At 37.5% G+C, this 23,627-nt stretch overlaps 1 protein-coding gene across 3 annotated transcripts in view; it reads left to right on the plus strand.

Annotated features, from left to right (window-relative positions):
- BEND5 (BEN domain containing 5) overlaps positions 1-23,627 on the plus strand; it is a 557,320-nt gene that overhangs the window by 177,859 nt on the left and 355,834 nt on the right. The window contains exon 2 of one of the 3 annotated variants that reach the window (XM_080407659.1): positions 15,894-15,988. In XM_080407659.1, the coding sequence (XP_080263785.1) occupies positions 15,951-15,988 (38 nt within the window). In that variant the 5' untranslated portion in view covers positions 15,894-15,950. Of the gene's footprint in view, positions 1-15,893; positions 15,989-23,627 lie in introns of those variants that run through there. The other 2 variants (XM_080407658.1, XM_080407657.1) reach the window with 2 other exon arrangements.

Genomic DNA, 23,627 nt, shown 5'->3' on the forward strand with positions numbered 1-23,627 from the left:
CTGATAGTCATCCATCATTCCTGACAATTTCACAGCCTAGAATAACTTGACAGAGACCCAGAACAAAATGTTGTTCAGAATTGAATGCTGCTAAGCTGAGTGAATTGACTTTCTGATGTCAAAGCAGGACCTGCTTGAAGTGGCTGATGATTTTCCTTTTCTGATTTCAGAAACACTGATGTTTAAACTGCCTCATGGCATGAATGCTTTAGGCAGACTTGGAAACGGGGAAACCGTTTTAAAACTTTCTCTCTAGATCCTTTTAAGGATTTTATAAGATGATTCTGGTCAGGAAGTATGTGGGTTTGTATCACACCCATTATTAAAGAGGATTTGATCTTTTCATCCCCTTGCTCCAGACAGTCAGAAGCAGGTGTAAGGAATCAGAATCGTTCCTAATGTTTCTTGAAACGACATTTTTCAAGAACTGGCTCATGTCATCTCAATTTGTCTTTGGGGCTATGATAGTCACTTTTTTACTAGCCTTGCAAAGGTGGGCTTGGTTTGTCTCTGTGCAGAACGTGGAAATGAATTGATTATATTTGAATCCCTATTTTTTGTTTTAAAATTAAAACATTCTTGCATTGTGTTTAGAATAGGTGCAGCATCTTTTTGTTATAACATTAGAACGATGTAAGTTGTTACTTAGTTTCTAAGTAGCATTGGTATACAAAGGAGATAATTTTGCAGCTATTTATTTAGAAAAAAACATGATATTGGAAATGTTCCTAAATTATTATAATTAGACATCTATTTACCAATAAATATTGCCAGTTTTATCTACCATTCAAAGAGTAACCTTCTAAATTGCTTACAACCATTAAAATGCATGATGAACACAAACTGCAGGGTTTAAATGGAAAGAGCTCTTGTTCTGTAAAAGACATATTATATCTTAGAAGTGTAAAAGAAATGGAATGTAAACAGGACGTGTGGGCTAAGCATGCCATCACTGATCAATAATGCAAAGGTTTAGCAGGTTTGTTTGTAAGCGTAACAGCACAGATTTAGTCAGAATGGTACTGTATATGCAGGTATTTAAAGGTTAGGAACAAGGAATTTCATTAGTCTGGGAAATCATCTGCTGTCATTCCCCAATCTCTTTGAATTATTTCCAAATGTATTCTAACATTTCTGTTGTGCTTTGTTTTCTTTTTTTTTTTTTCTTTTTATTAATGGATGTGTTACTAGTACAGCGCTTCACTGCTAATTTAACTTCACTATAAACTGGCATAAGGAACAGAGATTTCCAAAGTGCCTTGATTCCCCGTAATGATATTATAGCAACTGTCTTTATGTTAATGTAGTTATAGCCGGTATAAAAAGGTTACAGTATCAAGCATACTAGTCTACAACATTTTATCTGTTTCCAGTTTCCTTAAAAAAAGTAATGCATGATGCCTCATAGACTGAAGCACAGGTGTAGTATTTTATGGCAACCACTGCGACCTTAAAGCAGCACTGAGGGACATAAAACTGAAAATGGGCAAGCCAGTTTTATTGTATCTTTGTGCTATAATAATAAAAAAAAACCCAATACCTTAGGTAGCATAGTGTGGTCCCTTCCCTCTCCCTCGTCTCTCCCTTCCCTTCTCCTCATTGTAAGAAAGAAAAGAACCTTAAGCTTTGCCAAGAGTTAAAGAATAACATATTATTAGAGCAAAAAGCTAGACATTCTTTCATTTAAAATTTAGGACAACTGTATTCTGCATTTGTCTAGAGGTCTTACCTAATCAATATATCCAAGTATATCCAAGAAGAGGTTTCTAGGGATTAAATAACTGTCATTGTCACATACTCATCAAAAGTTATTTCTTCAAATTATATCGAATCATTTGTCTCTCATTTATTCCGTTCCTTTTCAATACATCAGGTGTGAGAGCTTCATTGAAGACAGTTTCCAATGAAGCTCTTGTATCCTATTTACTGACAGTTATGTTGTAACTAGGTAGTTATATGCATTTCTGTGATGTAGAAACATGCAGGATTATTTTTTTTTTTTACAGGGACCAAATGTTTAAAAGAATGGTTATATTTGAATTTTTATATGGATGTTGAAAAAGAATATTTGAGCCTTTAATAATTTATTGTTTTCATGTACTTTTTAGTTCTAGGCTGTAAAACAGAAGTTTGTTTGCAGATTGCAGAGTTTCTACAAATGCTTTTCAAGTGATCTGAAGTTGTCATCTGTCTGACAAAGATATTTTGTTTGAGGTATTCATCATTTTGTGACGTTTGTGTTTTGTTTACACTGCTTCAGTAATTCACTTCTGGGACTAAAACTTGCTTTTGAGGTTTAGGCAAACTGCAGGATGCCAAAAAAGCATCAGATTCTTCTGTATTTGAAAGCTTTTGGGCCATCAAGAGATCAAAAGCTGCCAGAATCAAACCTGAGATCTGCCATTATAAATAAGGCACTGACAATTCTTATTGTGAGAGGTCGTCCCAGGGGTGAAAGAAGCAAAGAGAACTGATTTGCCCTGGCTTTTTCATAAGAAAAATCTGTATACACAATGGTATATTTCTTTGGGAAACTTATGTATATATAATATAATGAAGTATGCCAGAACACATTCTGGTGCTGAAATAACCATTTTAGCTCAGTTAAACATCTCTTAAGATTAAAATAAATCTTAAAACCCAGTTGTGGTCAGCAATACCAAATTCTTGGAACAAGAGCTGCCCTGGTTTTGAACTATAATTTACTCTGCTAAACTTGTATTTATATATAGAAATTAATGAAATGCAAAGAAATTTTTATAAACACTGAAGCAGATCTCTTAAATTTACCGGACTGTTTCTCAGGTTTACATTTCATGCAGATATAAAGGATCATATTTTTGTACCAATTCTAATAAGTAACTCAGGTCTTGGCAAAAGTAACTGCAGTAATTCAACATACTTACCAGTGGTTATGTATGTAATAAGAAATTCTTCCTTTTCCCGGCTGCAATTTAGCAGATTTTTTTTAAGTAATAAGCATGCTGTTAATGTGATTAAACCCCTGAAGCTCTTTACAGAAGACTTTGTATATGTTTATATCTGAATGTCTTTCAATTTTTCTGCTTGTTTGCTGTTGGTAAGGACATAATGCAAAACTACTATAGTTATCACATTAAAACTTAGCAATAAGAGCATCCAAGCAAATGTCTAGAATAATATTTCAAAACAATCTATAAGAATTGTTCAATAAAGAAAATGTTCTGTATACGTATAATTCAGCTTTATCTTTATTGATTTTTTCATATTTTTAATAGGTTTTAGAACTGTCAGTGTTCTAGTAAAATATTGTGTAATCTGGTTTACGGTTAGGGTAACAGAGTTACAATCTTGGTCAAAATTTTAATCTATCCTGCAAGGTTTGTTTATTTTCGTATAGGCAGGCTTTTTTCAGTCGATTACTTGAGGAAGAAAAGTCTTAAAGCATGAGCTGTGAGGAACAATGTGAGAAAAGGAATTGTTGTCTCCAAAAGAGGGTACAGGACTGCTGTACGTTTTTGGAAGATGGGCAGTTTTTAGCAGGGAAAAATCTTCCTGGTCACATTTTTATGTCAGGTTTTCATAGAAGTTACCATGGTACGGACAAATAAACCTAAAATACTATTACACTGCCTTTATACATAAAGAAAGCACAAGTGCTACCTGATGTGAATGGATTATTTATCTACAGATATTCATCTGAGTCTGTGGTGTGGACAGGTTCTCTGTGTTGTGCTGTAATTGTCAGCTGAGGAAAGAAGGTCCCCATTTTGGGGAGTCTTTGGTGGCAAAGCTTGTAATCGGTGCTATCACAGAGAGCGAGTGACTCAGCTTTCCCACTCTGAGGATCTTAGCAGCTGGGGTGAGAACGTACTATTTAGATTGCTTTGATTTATGCCAAGGAAATCCCTAATGATCCAGAACTAGGGCAGTGCTAAGCCATGTATTTTACCCTCTTGAGACACACTGTGCGCTCCTCCTGCAGCTGACACCCCAAATCTGAATCACCATTTTATTTCTCACAGTCACATTTACAGCTTAAGTCCTCATTCCTGGTGTATCTAAAATTCCTGTTGAACTCAGTGCCAAGTGTGTAAGGAGCACAGAGGAGCATTCTCCCATGTAATGAGTGTTTGTATTTTGTTGACAGGGTGCTGGCTTAGTTTTGTGGGAGACTCATTATTTTTGAAACTCCTATTAGTATTTTTTATTTATTGGAAGTCTTCTACTCATGCCACTGCATACACTTCTTTTTCTGCATATTTTCCTGCCTCCCTTGTGATAAGCAGGTTCTTCCCCCTTCCCATGTTTGGCCATCAAAGTAGTTTTTGCAGACTTTTAACTTTGTGATACATGGTTATGGGCTGACTGTCAGAGCAGTGTTCATGATGTGATAACTACATATTTAAGTAAAATCAAAGGAAGACTTGTCACATGCATTGCAGTTAAAAAAAAAAAAAGAAAAAAAAAGAAGTGTAAACTGCATTAGTGTTTTGGGAAGCTATGCTTAGAGTTTAAATTATACTCTGGAAAACTAAAGACTAAAGATGATCAGCTGTGAATACTTTGTAAAGGAACCAGGCAACATCTCATATCTTCAGTTGCAAATTGTTTTGCTAATATTTTTCATCTTCTGCTATTGCAATTTTAAAATTCTAGGAAATCTGAAAGGAATTATATTTACATATCATTTCCAAAAAAGCTCTTGAGTCTTTTCTAACAGGAAAAAATTGAACAACATAAAGTGTGAAAGATCTTTTGCAACATTATGGTTAATATTGAGATGTTGTATTAAAATACTGTATTATGAAGCAATGTTATCAATTTTCACATTTCCCCAGAAGGGTTTTCAGCACCTTTGAGTATTCCATCAAACCAGCATATAAAAGAGTGCAGAATTTACCTGTTAAAATGCACAGAGCATTCGTAGTAGCCTCATAGCTGTAGTCTGCTGCTATTGTTGCTTTGCAACCATTTAGAGATGATGTTTTCTCTACCAAGAGGGCACTTCAAAGCAGATTTCTACACTACCTTTTGAAAGTGAGCTGATGAAAAGTCAAATCTGTAAGATATTAAAAGAGGCTTTGGTCATATATGATATGATTTCTTTAGAGATGAGGTTCAGCATTGTACCATATTTATCTCTTTTTGGAGGCTCATTTTTGGTGGAAAATTACCAGAATTTGTGCTGAGACTTGCTCAGTATCCGAGCAATGTTTCTTATAACTTAGTATAATATAATATAGTTTCAGCAAAGTAACATATAGTCAGTACTTCAAAGCCAATAAAGATGAATGATCCATTTTCAAAGTCCTTTTATTCATACACCATTTCAGATTGATTTGCATAAACTAACAAAACAATATTACACTTAACGTTGATCTGTAACAGTGATAAAAACATTCCTGCATCCCAAAGCTGCAGAAACGTCACTTCCAATCTAGAGTGATCAGTTGCTAAAGATAAATTGTGCCTATGGGATTTTGGCAAATCCAGCATCTTTTTCCCATGTTGCTAGACTGTCTTAAATCCTGAATCAGAAATCCACCCTTGTTCAGGAAGGATGAATGTCTGCTTAACTTTAAGTCTCTAGGAACACTTAAAAGTGAGGCTAAATATTTATGTGTTAGAGAGCTTTACTGAATGTGAATATTCTTTTATCCATGTTTGAAGCTCAATCAGGACAAGACATAAATTTTACCTGTGACATTTGAAAACAAAAAGACCTGACTGGCTGGACTGCAGTTATGCTGTATGGTCCAGTAATGATGCATTATCACTGTTGTTGTTTTTTTTTCCCCTCAAGTTGGGGTTAGTACCGGCGACACCTATGTTACAGAAGTGCAGCACAGGGCAGATTGCTTTAAGACATTTAAAGTTCCTGTTGAAGTCCTCCCAGTCCTTTTGTTTATCTGTTCTGCTCATGACACTGCCAAAACATGTTTATTCACACACGGTGAATCACCTTTGCAAACAGATCATTTGAATCGAACATTCAGTGTTTCAGCTTCACAAAAGGATTTGCAAAGCTGTGAAGACAATTCACATGTCCCCTTACTATTACGGTTGGTTAAGGCAGTTCAGAGATCTTATTCTAAATGTCAAATAGACAGGTACACAAAAAGAGCAGGAACTAGATCAGATGTCCTTCTACTTACCCTAGGGTTTTCTTTTGAAGAACAAAACTTTGAATACTCTGTTAGTACGTGAGTTGGACACTTGGAGTAGAATTCAAGGTAGTGAATACCGAAAATAGAAGAAATAGTGCTGAAGTACTGTAGAAATCATGAGCAGTTTTTTCAAATCAATACCACAAGCTACTGGTTGTCAATGTTAAGATTCCAATGTACACTAACATATCGATTACATTTTCTTCTAGAAATTGGTGAATTGTGTGAATGTTGCAGTATTGCAAAAGGATTCAGCTAAGAAGAGCAGAAAAAAGTGTTGTAATACTGCAGTAAAAATAGAAGGGGATATTCATTTTGCAAAAGAAAACAAGAGGGTACATGCGATGACAATGTCCCTTAGCTTCGTGATACTGAAAACATATAGTTTATGGTTTTCCACAAAAACCCCTTTTTTTTGGGGTGTTTTTTTCACCAGCACTGCAGCTACTCCAGCAAGATCCAATTCCAGTTCTGTCTAAATATAAGGGAACTACACAGTATGGGGAAACCTTTCTTCTATTACTATTCAGAATCATGCATGGTTCAAAGGTCTCATTGTAACAGCAACCAAACCACTTGAATTAAAAAGAAGAGAAAGCCCAAGTACCTCCGTGAATAACCTGGACACAAAGCCCATCTGTGCTTAGTTACTGGAGAAGTAAATAGAGAGGTTTTATACGTTTGCAAGACTGTGATCCCAGTAACGTAAGCGAGACGGCTGGCAGTAATAACTAGTGGTTATACACATCAAAATGTCTTTGTTTTTGTAACCCATCAGAGAACACTGAGGCAAATATATTGGTGCTGGTTTTGAGCTCTCCCATATATCCCGTCTTTCTTTCTGTGTGTTATCATCACCTTCTTTCCCCCCACAGGTTTTTCCCACAAGCTCCAGACAAACAATAGCTTTTAACTGTGAAAAATGCCAGCTGCAAAAATCCAAAGTAAACAATTGCTGGAAAAGCTTCATCCAAATCTCTCCCTTCACAGGGCTTTCTTTATCTTCCTTTTGCTTCTCACAAGGACCTACACTTGAAAAGGCTTTTTCATTCCCATTTTCCAGACTGGGTATCAGATGGATTGCTGCCTTTGTGTTTGCATGCTATTTAAATTGTGATTATTACCTTCTGTGTTTTCAAGGGTTGAGCAAAATCATGATCCATACAAGTATCACTGCCACTCTCTCATTGTCAGTGCCACACTCACCTACTATCTTGCAGCATTTCTGCGAGCGTCAGTTTTTAGCACTCCACCTGCATGCCTGAAGCTTGAGTAATTATGGCTGTACACCACTTTGATGCCCATCATAAATGTCTAATTTATTGGTAAGTGTATCTCTCTTTGATAAGTGAGGTTATGATTCTGGATCATAGGCTGGCTGTTACACTTTCTGAAGGGCCCAGAAAAATAGACTTCATAGAGAAGAAAGAACGGGTGAACAAAATGCTCCCACAAGAACTTAGTGCTTGTGCTTGCCACTTTATTCTCTGGTCTTCAGTGGCACACCTTATGCCAGTGCTCATAAACGTGGGCTTTTTTTTTTTTTTTTTAACAGTGTTTCCCTGTAACAACGATGCAGTGACTTTTCCTGGCTTTTTTCCTTTTTTCAGATTGATCTCATTGTTTTCAGGCCTCCTGTGGGCCCTGCAATAAGAACAGGATTTGGGCCAGAAAACATTTCATTGATAGCATTATCTCTTTGAATCACCAAGAAAATGTAATTATTATAACTATTTTAAATTCTACCAAACTTTGCAGCATTTCTTCTCGCTGGCTAAATAATTTCTATTAGTAAAAGGAAAACGTAACTCTTTTCAGCTGCTTCCTCTTGAGGGATGTAAGATATCCGCAAATTTTGCTAACACGTTCCAGAACAGCCAGCTGTTACTATCCACCTGCAGCCATAATATTGATTGAAAAGAATATAGAACCTAAACATGGATAGCTTCTGTAATTATGTAGAAAGAGTTTAATACATGACTCTACTTCAAATGTCATCTGGCAATGGCTATAACATGACATGGAATATATTAGGAAATAATTTAGCTAGGTGAGAAAGTCTTAGTGAAAGACCATGCACTGTTTCCTTATGTTCTATTTAAACAGATTCCTGAAAACATTACCCACGTATATGGAGAAAGTTAATGACAAGACCAACAGGGCTCAGACACCTCTCAAATATCAAATAAAAAGTAGCTCACATATTTCTGTGCTTCTGCAATTTCCCAGCAATGTAACTAAAGTGGCTCTTTCAGAGAAGACTCTGTATATATGAAAAGATAGGAAACAGAAAATAAAAGTACCTCCCCACCCTGAGCTGATTAAATAAAGATGCCTTTTTTTTGCAAATATTTTGACCTCTTGCTACAAAGAATGGAAAAGGTTTGGCAAGAAGTTTTCAGCTTCAAACCTGTTTTAAATACCTCTGAAGTCTGGTTATATGCCCTGTCAGGACCCTTACTATTTTCTTTTTGATGAATCAACACAATACAATATATGTATTGTGACACATTTGCAATTCTATTGGAGATTTTGGCCCAAGGGAGCAAGGAATGTGAGTCAGTCTAATCACACCACTGCTGGCTTTCTAAATGGACATTTCAGAGTTTTCAGTTTAAAGATTCAGGTTATTGATGTTCAGATGAAAAGTAAAAACTTTAACAGAAAGTTGACTTCTGTTGGAAGGGGAGGGTGTTCAGTAACAAATTTGCCATTTTTTCAAGAAATCTTGAATGGGAAAACTTGGATCAGCTCTTGCCCTCGGAATGTTTAAGTCCAACAGGTTGTGCACAGAAGCAAGATTAGCGGTCAGTCCATGGAATGACACTAAACAGGGAACAGCAATTCCTCTGTAAATCCTTTTGAAAGCTTTCTGCTAGATGATGGCCTTCTCCACAGCATCCCCCTGACCTAGACCTAAGTGAGATAACACTGATGTTGACAGTGAAATTCTGAATGGGAAACACTGTCTTACACAGCTGTTACATCTCCTGTGGGTCTGGGCATAAGTGTATTAGTTTGGAGTCAAAGAAGGGACTGCCAGAAAGGACAGATAAACAAGGCAAATGCCTAAATTGCTAATAATTTAAAAAAGTATATTTTGTCATTAAGATACAGTTATGCCCCTCATTAATTGAAAAACACTAATACAGCTTATGGGTTCTGGGCTAGCATGAACATCAAGAACATATCAAACACAAACACCATTAAATGCTAAGCTCTTTTTGTAGTTAGCATAGCAGTATATCAAGGTTTTACTGTATTAAAATCCCTTGAGTCTTATTTTAATGTTGTTCTTTGTAACACCGCAGACTTTAACATTTTTCTCCAAGTAACTAAGTGAAGAGCTCTACCAAGGGGGAAAGTCCCATAATTCACAATCTGTAGATCATTTTCTGCATCACTTTCCTAAGACTTTGTTACCTTGTAAGGACTTGACAATTTCCAGTTAACAAGACACAGGTGCAACTGATTAGCAAGTCTGGTGGAGCTCTAGATGGTCCCTAACATCCTCCCTCAGTAGGTGAGTATTTATTTTCCCCTTCTGAGCATCAGGAGGTTTTGAAAGCTTTAGCTAGAGAGAAAAAGGCTAAATGCTATCAACAGTAAAAACTTTTCCATTTGAAAGGACGTGTGTTTCTACAAAGGGAGAAAGAAAACGTGGGTTATTTTAAAATGTTACTGGTAATGTATGATTTAAATTTTAAAAGGTCAGAAAAATGAGCTTTGTAAGTTTTCATTGGGGATTTTTCTCAGACCTGACTGTTACACTACTTATTTTCTTCAGCATTGATAACAGTTGCAGGTGATGCTTTTTTTTATCTCCATTTTGAAGCCCCTCCAGTGTAATTTATTTTTGTATAGCTTTGTATAAGGTGCTTTGTCAAGAAAGATCCCAAAAACCTTCTGACACAAAGTCAAAATGCAATACTTTTTTGTGAGAAGGCAGCAATCCCATGTTGTTGTTTCTCACATTCAGACATTACAAGTTGTGGGGTTGGCTTGAGATGTTAATTATTCTTTTCTTTGTATTTTGTTGTTGTTTTGGAATGGAAATGGACTATTCTGAAGTAGATCTGCCCTTTAATGGGATGAAAACTTACATTTCTAAAAGAGAGGATTTTAAGAGAAGGAAGGAATGGATAACCAAGATTCTTGCCAAAGGCAAGAACTCTGCTCATAAAAAGGTGAAGGTTTCAGGAATTCACAAAACAGTGTAATATTTAAAGAATCAGCAGGAGAGGAAATCAAGACATCAAGAAGTGAAAGCGAAGCAAAGCCCCATGGTATCCAGGACCTTTGATTCTTTGATGCTCATTCAGAGCACAAGAGCTCCGACTTAATTTCAGCTAAAAGGTCTTAGTATTTTTACTTAGTGACCAGTTCTCTTCTTTTGGCTGGTTAAATGATGAAATTGTTTCTCCGTCTAATAATTGTTCCCCAGGTACTTTGGCAGCTCATATTGAAGTTTGTATCACACTTGTAGCACGCAGCATTGTCCACTGAAGTGACATTATTATGCTATGAATATTAAATGTATTATGTAATTGTTAATATTTAATATGTGTATGTTACATCAATATTAAGAATGCCTGACACTTCCTCCTGCAAACTCTATTTTCAGTTAGTTATAACTTCTCATACTTGTAATGATTTGACACAAAATTTTCTGTGCCAGGTGTCTGCCTCAGGCGGAATTTTGTGGTGTTCTTCAGTTTGTTTGTTTGGTTTTTTTTATTCTTTTAATGTCAGCCAAAGCAGCTCAGCTATTCCTGAGAAGTTGGCTAGGGAAAACCAGGCACAATAAACCTGGCAGCCTTTTTGAAGGGACCTAGTGTATCCTTATCCTGGGGGAAGGCCCTTAACCTTTGGCAAAGGTGTTACTTTTCTTTTGGATACCTGCTTCAGTTGGTTGGTTCATGTGGAAAACCTGCCAGAGTGTGGGTAAACAATGAATATTTAAGAGATCACAGTTCACCCTATGCTCACACAGACCTGTTGGAATATGGTGTCAAATATGGCCATCCATGCTCAATGCCTTCAGCTCCCATCCAAAACCATCCTGAATGTGTGCTTGCCCCCCCCAAAAACAGCAGCTCCTTTTAGCCCCAGACAGGAAAATGAAAACTACTGGTAATAAGATAAAATGTGTGACACATTTCAGCCATCTTTTCCCCTTGTGTTCAAGGTTAATCTTTATCTTGCTCATGCTAAAAACACTGAGCATCCCTTAAAACCTGTTTGTGTTTTGAATTCCTGAAATAAATTTGCAAAGGACAATTGGGAAAAACAGGTTTAGTCAGTAAATTTTCAGGATAAAGGCAGGATGAAGCCTTTCCTTACTTTTCTGTCTTAATGGTTTTAGCAGCAAGTTACCTCGAAATGCATATTAACTGCACACGTTATGGAAAGAGGACATCTTCCTTCTGTTGGTAGGCAGAACATACCTGCCTTTTCTCATGTTCTCCAACGTCTGCCTCAGATCTGGCAGTCCATGCACAGACCCTGAGACTGCAGCAGTTGTTGTGCTGTGAAACCACAATGTATCGTCATACACCTCCCTCAAATAGCATGGGTTTACTTGGGGGTGTCCTGAGAGGCCTTTCTGCTTTCTGCCTCCTCCACTTACCCACAAGTTGCAGATCGGTTTGTCAGAATAATGCAGTATACATAAAAATCTATCACAAGTGAAGTGAAATCACACAATTATAATTTCTGGTACAGCATCAGTTTGATTATAGCTTCTTTTAGTGATATTCATACACTCCAAAATGAATACAAGTATTTTTATTGTAAAGATTTCTGCCATTTTTTCTCTGGATGGATGCTCTGGAGACCAGAGTAATTTCTAGGAAATTTATAAGTACATTTAATCTAGTTCTATTTTTTTAACCTGACATTTCTTGAAAAAAAAAACCCCAAACTTTTTTTTTTTTTAAATTTTAGAGTATCTGAATTATATTGCTTATTAAATACCACCCATTGTATGTCTCTAATTCATAAAAACCATACCAGATAGTAATAATTTTCTTACGGAGAGTGTTTTAATGTGCTTAGTGTTGCTATTTACAGTGTATAACTGCTATGTTAAAGAATGTCAGTACAGACAAAAACTAGACTAAAAATTAGGTTTGTTCAGCAAAACATTGATTGCTGTATCACAGCCTTTTTATTATAGCATTTGGTTCAAAGAGCTTTGCATACTTTATTGAGCAAGCTGCATATTTTTCTGGCTAAGGTGTGTATACTGTAGTCATTACATTTTTGCACACTTCACTGGCTGAGCTGCATGGACTACTTTAACTATCATCAGGAATACTTGACTGAGTTCAGCTGCTTATTTGAGTGCTTCAGTTTGTGTACTTTATTACTTCAGTGGTGTATGTTGATAAAGTTTTGTGCTGTTAAATTTTTTGTTCTGCCAATCTAACTATATACCATGCTGAGAGAACTGCATGCATTGCTAACTGCTTACTCCATGGTGAACATGAGTGGTTGAAATGTTATAATCTGCAGTTTTGTTAAATGAGCTGCATATTTTTGTTTTTATATACGTTGCTTACCCAGTTGTGTACATTTGCCCAACTCATTATACAAAATAAGCTTGATTGGAATAAGAACATTCTCTACCAGCTGTCTGCTCTGAGTCAGTATGTAACAAAATTAGCAACTTTCTCTTTCCAACAGTGACATGATTGCATCCAAAGTTTAAGGCAATTGCTTTGGAGATCTTGTTTGTTTCATTCACTCCATGCAAACATCAAGATTAACAAACCAATTTGTTGCAACTTAATTTGTTTTCACAAATATGAACAGAGTTAAGTAACAGAGGAAAAACTCAGCATTCTAATACAGGAAAATGCTTCCATGTAGAGTATGGAATATGGAGAGACCTAAATATCATTATCTAACTTAGAGCCACCATGCATTGTAAACATAAGAAGATGGAAAATAACTACAGGCTTCCCAAGATGGATATTTCATCAGATAAACGATATCCAAAACACTTAAAATTACAAACATAAGGCTTTATAAATGAAGTGCATGCTTTCATCAAGAGTTATAAAAATAAGCTCATCTCATGACCAATAGAAAATCTCAAAATGCTGCAATAGAAAAAAATGCATGAAAACTCATGTACAAGGATATGTAGTTTCTTCATTTTTGGCATAAAATTGAATTATTATCTTTAAGAAAGTTTTTTTTTTCTTGATTTGCTAGGTTTTTTGAGTCAGTTTCAGTAAAACCCACAGGTGTTTCTTAGATTTTGTTTTGACTAATTTGCAGAGTTTGCTTAGGTAGCAGCTTGTGCTTTCATTTACAAAATCTTTAGCAATACCTCACCTCAAAACAACTTTCTTAATTTTTCTTGAGTACAGACATGGTTAATTAGGGCTATATAGTTTACCTGGATTCCTACCTGCCCCACATAAATATGTAAATTCAGAGGGATCTGGGCAGGCTGGATCGATGGGCTGAGGCCAGTGGTGTGAGGGTCTACAGGTCTCAGTGCCGGGTCCTGCACTGGGGTCACACCAGCCCCACCAGCGCTACGGGCTGGGCAGAGTGGCTGGGAAGCTGCCTGGTGGGAAAGGGCCTGGGGGGGCTGTTTGACAGCTGCTGAATGTGAGCCAGCAGTGTGCCCAGGTGGCCAAGAAGGCCAGTGGCATCCTGGCTTGTATCAGAAATAGTGTGCCCAGCAGGAGCAAGGCAGTGATTGTGCTGCTGTGCTTGGCACTGGTGAGACCGTGCCTTGAATCCTGTGTTCACTTTAGGGCCTCAGGTTGTGCCAGAGGAGGTTTAGGTTGGATATTAGGAAGAATTTCTTCACCAAAAGGGTTGTCAAGCATTGGAACAGGCTGCCCAGGGAAGCGGTGGGATCACCATCCCTGGAAGCATTTCAAAAACGTGTAGATGTGGCGCTCAGGGACATAGTTTAGTGGCGGACTTGGCAGTGCCAGGTTAACGGTTGGCCCTGATGATCTTAAAGGTCTTTTCCAACCTCAATGATTCTGTGATTCAATGAAATCTGCCTGGCTCCTGTTGTCAGTGTCCCACTCTGATTGCTTTCACTTTAATATTATAATTCACTGTTGTCTGAGCAGACTGCCTGGAAGGTCCAGATTTGTTTTTGCAAAATTTTACATATGAAAGCTTAATTGATGTTATTGCTTGTGTCAAAATTGTTTGATTTCAAACAGTGGCCATTTAATTCTCAGACTTCTCATGAACCATTATTTAAGAGTGTAAACATTACAATAGTTTGTTCTAAAAACAAATATGTGAATACCTGGGGGCGAATACTTTTAGTGGTCTGTCTTCACTGATATCTGTGGAAAAGAAATTTAAAGAGAGAGGTATAATAGAATGTATTAGTATATACTGGAGCATCATATAAAAATTAATTTAGTCTTCCTATTTTGTTTTTTGTTTGTACGTTAATGTTGGGCATGAAAAGAGTATGAGAAACTGGTATACTGGACTTAACACCTGAAAAGTAAATGCACTGCATGAGATGAGGTAGGTCCAACCTAGAGTTTCTTAACAGAGACAGAGTAAGTGATTTTGCATAAGATGACTTACAGCAGACAGATGGTGAGGAAGAAGGTTTTGTCTCTGTTTTCTCTTTTCTTCCCCCAGCATGGATTTACTTTCAGTATCAGTCCGTTACCAGTAAAGACATAGATTTTGCTCTTCCTTTGAAATGTTAAATTTCAGCTGCAGTTTTACCAAAGTTATTAGTGTAAACTAAGATCAGTTGGACTCCTTTATTGCATTCAAAATAATTATGGCTATGTATGATTTCTACTGTGTAGGTATCCTGTACAGTTTTTGCAGAGGAAAATTCTTCCTTTTGCTAAGGGAAGAGAAATATTCCTTTCTTTGGGGAAAGAAAATCAGAAATATTTTATTTTTTCCTGCTGCTGTGTGAGGCCTAAGCAGGTTGAAAGAAGTGACCAAGAAGCTTTAAGAGAAGCGTTCTCCAGGAGGAACTGGCTACTCATGGCTTGGATGGGTGTACTTTTCACTGGGTAAAATCCCAGCTGGATGGCTGAGCCTAAATGGTGGTGATGAATGGAGTGAAATCCAGTTGGTGGCTTGTCACAAGTGGTTCCCCAAGGCTCAGTGTTGCGGCCAGTCCTGTTCAATATCTTTATCAATGATTTGGATGGGGGGGATTGAGTGCACCCTCAGTCAGTTTGGAGACGACAACAAGCTGGGTAGAAGCACTGATCTGCTTGAGGATAGGAAGGCTCTTCAAGGGGATCTGGAAAGGCTGGACACAATTCTATGATTCTGTTCTGTGATTATATGAAGGAGCTGGAAGGTTTTCATGAAGACTGCTGCCCTGTTTCCCAGCTTTTCACCAACCTCTCTAACACTAACTGCAACAAACTAGGCTTTCTTTTCTGTTTTCAGATCTGAGTAACCTATTTCTTTCTATGACTAGGATACCTCCTAAAACCTCAGCATACTAAATTCAAAACATACATTTCATGTATAGCAGTGCAATGTAAAACAACATGGACTATTAAAATACTAGGAACAGACAGGGTATACATTCTATGAGATCTAGGAGAATAACAATAATTCAGAAGATACACATCTATTCCATATATTTTCCATGTATATTTTTATGCATGTGGTATATGCAATACACATATAAGCTCTTTCATAATTTTTACCTGACCTTTTTTCTTTATTTTGTTTTCTTTTTTGTTGGTTTTTTTTTTTTTTCCCCAGAGAGTAATTTTCAATGTCGTCAACTTCAGTAAAACAAAAAGCCTCTATAGAGATGGCATGGCTCCAATGGTGAAATCCACAAGCAGACCAAAATGGTAAGTTACCCTTTCAAATACTTGCTTAGTGAGATAAAAGTGTTTTACTTGGCACTTTCTTGTAGCAAAGACCTTATGGCTCAGGTGCATCTTTTTGTAAGAGTAGGAGAGAACTTTGATGCAAAAGCAGTGTTGTGAGGACAGGTTCTCTTTGGGCCAGATGGACAGTATGAACTCTGGAGGCCCCTTCCAGCCTTGCTGTGACAGCGTGTTGGACTGCCTTCTTTCAGTAGCATGACTGATGTCCATTCAAGCAAATTGAATAGTCAGGGCTTGGGCCAGATTATTTTTCAGTGACATCCCCACCATCCAGCTGTTAGGACAGTCCCTGGCTCAAGTTTTGGCCTGTGCCAGCTAGCACTCTCCCAAACAAAGCCTGCAAACAATATGGGAGATGGACTGGTTCTGAATGGCTGTTTGGATTTGTTCTTCCTGTTTTGGGTTGGTTGGTGTTTAGTGGAAGAATGTCAGCTCTGCCATACAAGTTGACCTCATGTGAATGAGCCATCTGGTCTGCTTTATCTAAGACAGAAGAAGGCCAAACAACCTTACTGTAAGCTTCACAATATATACAACACAGATAGGCATTCACATATGAAATACGTGAATACCCATATAGATGGTACATTCTCTCAAAGCAAATGTAATGAAACATCTACTGTGAATAATAGTATGTAAATCTAATGAGTCCTAATGCATGCAAGACTCCCAAGAATTGTATGATTTACCTTTAGCTAGGAGACTTGTTTGAATATGGATAGTGAGGTTAGGCCATAAGTGTAAAGTAATGTATTCTTGTAAGCCTTTACAGCTGCTAGTTTTTACTGGTTAATTAATAATGCATTTGATCAAGCTGCACGTTATCTGAGCCTTAGAAATATATCTTTCTTAAATACTTCAACTTTCACAAAATTTCCACCCACAGATGTTAACTTTTGATGGTCATAAGATTATTGTTACTGTATGGTTTCCTCTTCGTATGACCAACAGAATGGCTATTTGTTTTTTTATCTAGAAGGTAAGGTCATATGGACAGAAGAGCTGTCTCACAGTACAGTTAGTGGATGGAGTCAATTCCAGCTCAATAAGAGCATGTAATAACATTGGAAATTAATTAAAAAAAATCCATTGTGTTTAGTGTTTTTGTAGCAGAAGTCATGTTAATTGTGTTTACTATTTATCTTCAGAAAAATCTTTTGGGGTATTTCAGGGCCACATTTATCAAGCATACTTTAATAATCTTTCAAAATCTTTTCCTTCTCTCACTGGGGTCTGGTATTTGCAGCTATGTATATTGTGTGTTAAGTTCACATATAAATCAGATATTGCTTTCATACAAATTTTATGCCTTACTTTGGTTTCAAATTAAAGTGTAAATCTTACAAAACAATGCAAAATGGGCTTTTTCTAGAACATACAGGCTCCTTCACTATTTCTAAAACAGATTTCTCTCCATTTCCCCGGAGATCTATTTATTTTTGTGTTTTATATTTTTAGGGGATGTATTTTGCTCCCATGAAAGTGAGGAATGTATAACATTGCCTGGAGCTAGGCACAGTGTAGGCAGCAGGTGCTGAGCAGCTTCCTTGTACAGGGCTACTACCATACTTTAATCCTGTTTCAGAAATTCTAGCTGTAATTTTTTCCTTAAAAAGATCATTATTCTATTAAGGTAATTTTATTTTTTTCTAATAGTCTGTGTATGAAAACATCTTGCTGTGCTTTGAAGGTGTACATTAATTCATACCGTTATCAGGGACCTTAGTGATATTGGGGTCTACTCAGTATAATTTTCTGTCTTTATGTTAATAGGAGTTATGCATGTGTTTTCCAAGTGGGAAAATACATACATTATTTTGAGTTATAGGTTTTCTATTACAGCTGTCTTCCATTTGGATTATGCCTTTTACAGTTACCTCTGTATCTGTTTCCATGGCATTCTAGTGAAACCTGTAAACAAAATTTTCTCTTTCTCTGTTTGCTGAAATAGGATTTACTAGTACTTGCAGTTGCTAATGCAGCACACAGGTAGTTGTGGTCCTTGAACATGAACAGGGCAACATCCAGCTGCATTGATTGGATTCTGTTTGACGCTTTGTTTATATTAGTCTAGTAAGCAATACTGAATCATTCAACAGTGCAAAAGTGCTGAGGTTTACACAAGGGTACTCGGGATTCAGAATAGTGCAAGGAAACTGCTGGAACCCTCCACCTTGTATTAAGTCAGCATAGCTGGTTAGTGGATATAATGTAATTAAATTAAAAAATGATATATCACAGAAAGTGGAAGAAACAGAAGATTATAAAATCAAGTCAGAAGGAAGATCACCAGAAGCCATGGTCTCCAAATATTCTGTAACAGAGTACTGTCCTTCATCTCTGAACTCTTATGTACTAAATATTTGAGAAACTCATCATTATTGTGCCTGCCTGTGGAATTGTGTGATCCATACTGAAATTGTCCCAACTTCCTCTGGCCACACAGACAGAAGCAATGCTGTGTCACACATAACTATTCCACTACCTTTTTTTATACAATCAGGTATGAGTTCTAGGGTGATAAATTGTCTGTTTTCCTTTTTGCATTTGAGAGATGTAGGTACATTACTCCCCTTAATAACAGATATTCAAGCCTGAGTTATACCCTTTTGATTTAAATGAGAAAGTTCCCACTGTATTCAGGATAGAATTTGACCATATTTCTCACAAAATCCTGCATATCAAAAGTGGATTGGCCTCCAGAGACTGGGATTTTTAATGTTTGTTTTCATTGTGGATACTGAAACATGGCTCCGAGCTTTGAAACATTTTGTGAGTTTGATTCTTGACTCTGGAACAAATCACTGCCAAGTGCTCTTGAAGTAGAGAGTGTGTCAAACACAGATCAACGTTTTTGACCTGTATTATCTTGCCCTGTGGGGTAAGATCTTTAAATGCAGTCAGCATCAAGGTTCAGCTCAGTGTTACTGATGTAAATGGAGTATATCACTGTCATCAAAGCACTCTATGTGGACACAGATGTTCTGGTGTTGACATATTCTCCTCTTTTGAAGTAAGGCCAAACATTTTCAGTAATGAGCTACTTAAAAAGAGAAAGCAGAATGCTGAAGGATAACGAAAAAAACAGATCTCATGGTAAAGAAAAAGGCCTGTCAGTCTGACCTTGGTGCCGGGGAAGGTTATGGAGCAAATCATCTTGAGCGCCGTCACACGGCATGAACAGGAAAACCAGGTGATCAGATGTAGTCAGCATGGGTTTATGAAAGGCAGGTCCTGCTTGACTAACCTGATCTTCTGTGACAAGGTGACCTGCTTACTGGATGAGGAAAAGGCTGTGGAAGTTGTCTGCTTAGACTTTCGTAAAGTCTTTGACACTGGTTCCCAGAGCATTCTCCTGGGGAAATGGGCTGCTTATGGCTTGGATGGCTGTATTCTTTGCTGGGTAAAAAAGCAGCTGGATGGCCGAGCCCAAAGGTGATGGTGAATGGAGTTAAGAGCAGCTGGCGGCTGGTCACAAGTGGTTCCCCAGGGCTCAGTGTCGGGGCCAGTGCTGTTTAATGTCTTTATCGATGATCTGGATGGGGGTAGTTGAGTGCACCCTCAGCAAGTTTGCAGATGACACCAAGTTGGAGGAAGTATGGATCTGCTGGAGGGCAGGAGGCTCTGCAGAGGGATCTGGGCAGGCTGGATCGATGGGCTGAGGCCAGTGGTGTGAGGGTCTACAGGTCTCAGTGCCGGGTCCTGCACTGGGGTCACACCAGCCCCACCAGCGCTACGGGCTGGGCAGAGTGGCTGGGAAGCTGCCTGGTGGGAAAGGGCCTGGGGGGGCTGTTTGACAGCTGCTGAATGTGAGCCAGCAGTGTGCCCAGGTGGCCAAGAAGGCCAGTGGCATCCTGGCTTGTATCAGAAATAGTGTGCCCAGCAGGAGCAAGGCAGTGATTGTGCTGCTGTGCTTGGCACTGGTGAGACCGTGCCTTGAATCCTGTGTTCACTTTTGGGCCCCTCACTACAAGACAGACATTGAGGTTCTGGAGTGTGTCCAAAGTGCAACGAAGCCCTTCTATGATTATTTTTTTTAAAAAAAAAGAAAAGAAAAAGAAATTCTGATTAAAAAGATAGCTATTTCCCGCATGCAGAGTCATTGATTTACTGAATATTCATTCCCAGAGGGGTAGAGCCAAAAAAAACAAAAATCAAAAAACAAAAAAAACAAAAACAAAAAAACCCTAAAGAACTGAGTAGGTTAAGGTCCAAGTCCCTCTACCTATTTTCTGGTTTTTGGGGATGCGCTATGTTGACACTAAATAATATGTGTTTGTGCCAGTTACATAAGTCAAATTTCACTGCAACGAATTACAGCTCATACATAGAAATGTAGTATTGTGTCATGTTACGTTACATCAGTTGCTTTTCATAGCAAATTGGACAAGATGAAACTCAAGATTTTATTTTAAGCCAGTGGAATGGCCTGCGTCTGGTCACTTAGCATTTTTGCTTAAAATTTACTGGTTGTTCAGAGGTATTACAACAAGATTTTGGAGAATTGTTTGGGTTTTTTTTCTCAATAACGACTACTACAAGTATATAGATTCAGTTAATATCATGGAGGCCTGTTTAGTTTTATCTGGGTCTGTTTGCTTTCTCTGTTTAAATTTTTGCTATGCTGTTGCAATTTCTACTGTAACCTTGTTTTTCTTTGCTGCTTTGTTTAAGTGCAACCTAATTTTATGGCAGTTTCTTAATCATCATTTCACACTGAAAGCTCTGTCCTTGGAAGGTGTTAGTAAAGCCTACTGTGTGGGCATAGCAGTGGAAGACCATTTAAGTACATACACCGTGCTATTATATTGATTGCATGAAGTTTTACAAGTTTCTCAAAGTGAAATAGAAGAGTGAGTTGTTCGAGAGGCAGCAGATTTTCCAAATGATGAAGTGAGCAAATATTCCCTTTGGGCAGAGAACAGCTATAACTCTTGATTATTCAGTGTGAGCATTGCCTCATTGGGGACATTAGTTTTTCAAATTGTGCTAATCTTTTAAAAGTAACAACTGGCCACTCATCACCTTAGGTATTTCAGCAAGATCATGTGCAAAACTCTAATTAGTATTTATAGAACAGCAACGCCTCCCAGTAGAATAGTAGCAGTAGCTGGCAAATATCTGGTTGACACCTGTTAAGTCTTCAGACATCCATTGTATTTTATTCTGCATTTCAAATGAGCAGGGAGCAGTAGGTGAAGTCCCCATAATTAAGGGATAAAGGATAATAAATAACATGGTTTTTGAGTGGATGAACACAAGGTTAAAGGCTGTTCTGCAGTTGTGATGCTGTATTTCAGGAACTGTTTGTTTATAAGTAATAATGCTAGCTACAATATTATGGTGCTTTCAGCATACGAAAGAGGATTTATATCGAGATTTACATGTGTTTTGTTTATAATGTCAGATTTCAAACTGCTTCTTGGCAAAGCAGTTACTTTCTTCCCTGACTTTTATCACACTCAGCATTGATGGCTTTTAACTGGATAGTTGCCTTCCCCAGCCAGCGCTCCACTACCTCTGTTGCTATAACATCTACTGTTAAATACTCACAACACATTGCTTCTGAAGCTTCCCCCCAACCTGGAGTACAGAAAAACTTCTAGGTAATTAATTCAAATTTGAATAATTTGAATCTATATGTATCTTGGTAAATATTGTCACGATGAGGAATTTTGGTAGACATTGAGAAAAGCAATGTAAGTTTTATGAACAATACTCCATATGTTCCATTCATCGGAAAGGGACAAGACTGAGAAAATCTGAATTTTGAGTAGCTAAAATGTGTTGATTCTTGCCAAGTTTCTTTAACATTTGTGTCTACAATGCAGTGTTACAATCACTACCATGTCTACCAGGCTGCATTATACATTCAGAGACATTCAGCAGCATTTTTAGTATGTATTTATATATCTTTAGCCATAAGATAAGCTGTTTGTGAAATGAGCTGTCATTTGTGGTGAAACAGTTTGAGAATAAAGCACTAAATATATATATAGCTCACTAATCTGAAAGACTAAAAAATTGCTTACTACAAAATATGTAGTGGGCTGGGGTTAGTGGTAATATCACCTGAATTTAGGTAAAGAATATGAACAAGCTGTTATTACGTGATTCCTTCCTTGGCCTATTTTACACCTTTGGCTACTCTCCGAAGTTTGTTCTTTTGCCAGTTTTATAATGTAATGTGTGCTTGTTCTAGCTTTCCTGAGGGATCTGGTGAGAATGCTTTTGGAGGTTCAGAAGTATTTCCCATGGCACAGGTGCATGCTGGTGCAGTCTTTGCCGGGTGCAGATCTGGCTCCTCAGAGCTGCTTCCTCCCTTGTGCTAGTACAACTCTGCATAGGATCACCACTGGGAGCTGGGCCAGGTTAAAAGTAAACTTTCAAGGAAGAGAAAGAAGATTTAGTCTTGGTCTGGTTCATCACATAGATCCAAAACGAGCAGCATGGATCCAACTGGAGAAGCAGTGGGGGAGGTGGGAATAAGTGGCTGGAGCAGGGGTGAGGGAATGAGTTAGAAGCTGCTAGGAAAATGCCAAGAGAGAATTGTCTGTGGAACCACAGCTCCTTTTCAACAACTTGTAGCATTTTATTTGAAGAAAATAGGGAGAAAGACATTGCAGTATTGACCTTTTAAAATCCCACGTTGAGTGATAAGCAGGAACAGTTTTGTCTTGGTCTTACTGTAGTTCTTTGGAAGAAAATAAGATGTTTTTAGACAGATTTGAGGTTGGCATGTATATGAAAGTAAAATAACTGCCTCTGAAGTCAATCCCCGGGTAAATTAATGTTTGTGTGAATCTTGTGAAATAAGAAAAGAAGCAGACCTAACCACTCTACAAACCCACAAAATAAATGCACTCTCTCCCCTTTCCCAGTCCAGCAAAGGTAGTTATTCCTGGGAATATAGAGTAGGCTACATACCACTATTATCAGACACAGCTTTGTGGAAATAGAGGAAAGGTTATATTCTAGTGACATAAAGTATGAATCAGATCCCAAACTTAATATGTTTATTGTGCAGACTAAATGGGATTAATTTGTGACAAGAAAGAAAGTTAAATTTTATCAACTGGGTGCTTTTTAATTTTAAGATGTATGGAATTATGTTGGGTAAAATTAGCCAAAAGGAAATTAAATTAATATAAAAGAAGGCAAATGAATTTTAGGATTCAAAAAGAAAATAAGGAAGAGGCTGCAAAGGACTGCTAAGCCATCATTTAAAAACCCTAGCTATTTTATATGTATGTGTGTGTTTCCTCATCATTTATCTGACTGATATCCTATAAATCAATTTATTTAGATTACAGCAGAGTCAAAAGGCCCCAGTCAGGATCAAGACTCATTGTGCTTAGTGCTGTGGAAACATATAAACAGACAAAGTCCTTTTCCAAAGTTGTGAAAATTTTATGATTGATTTCAGTAAGAGCAAAGTTAGGCCAATACTAAGCACTTCTGAAAATTCCGTCCTTAAAGATTTATTCCAAGCAGTAACTGTTTAAAAAATGACATACTGCTTACATAAGAGTCTAAATATTTGATGGTTATAGTATTTACATCTAAAACACCAGAGGCTATGTGCTTTAATACTTCAATC

This window comes from Falco punctatus (assembly GCF_963210335.1).
Source record: "Falco punctatus genome assembly, chromosome: 11".
NCBI classification, from domain to species: Eukaryota; Metazoa; Chordata; class Aves; order Falconiformes; family Falconidae; genus Falco; species Falco punctatus.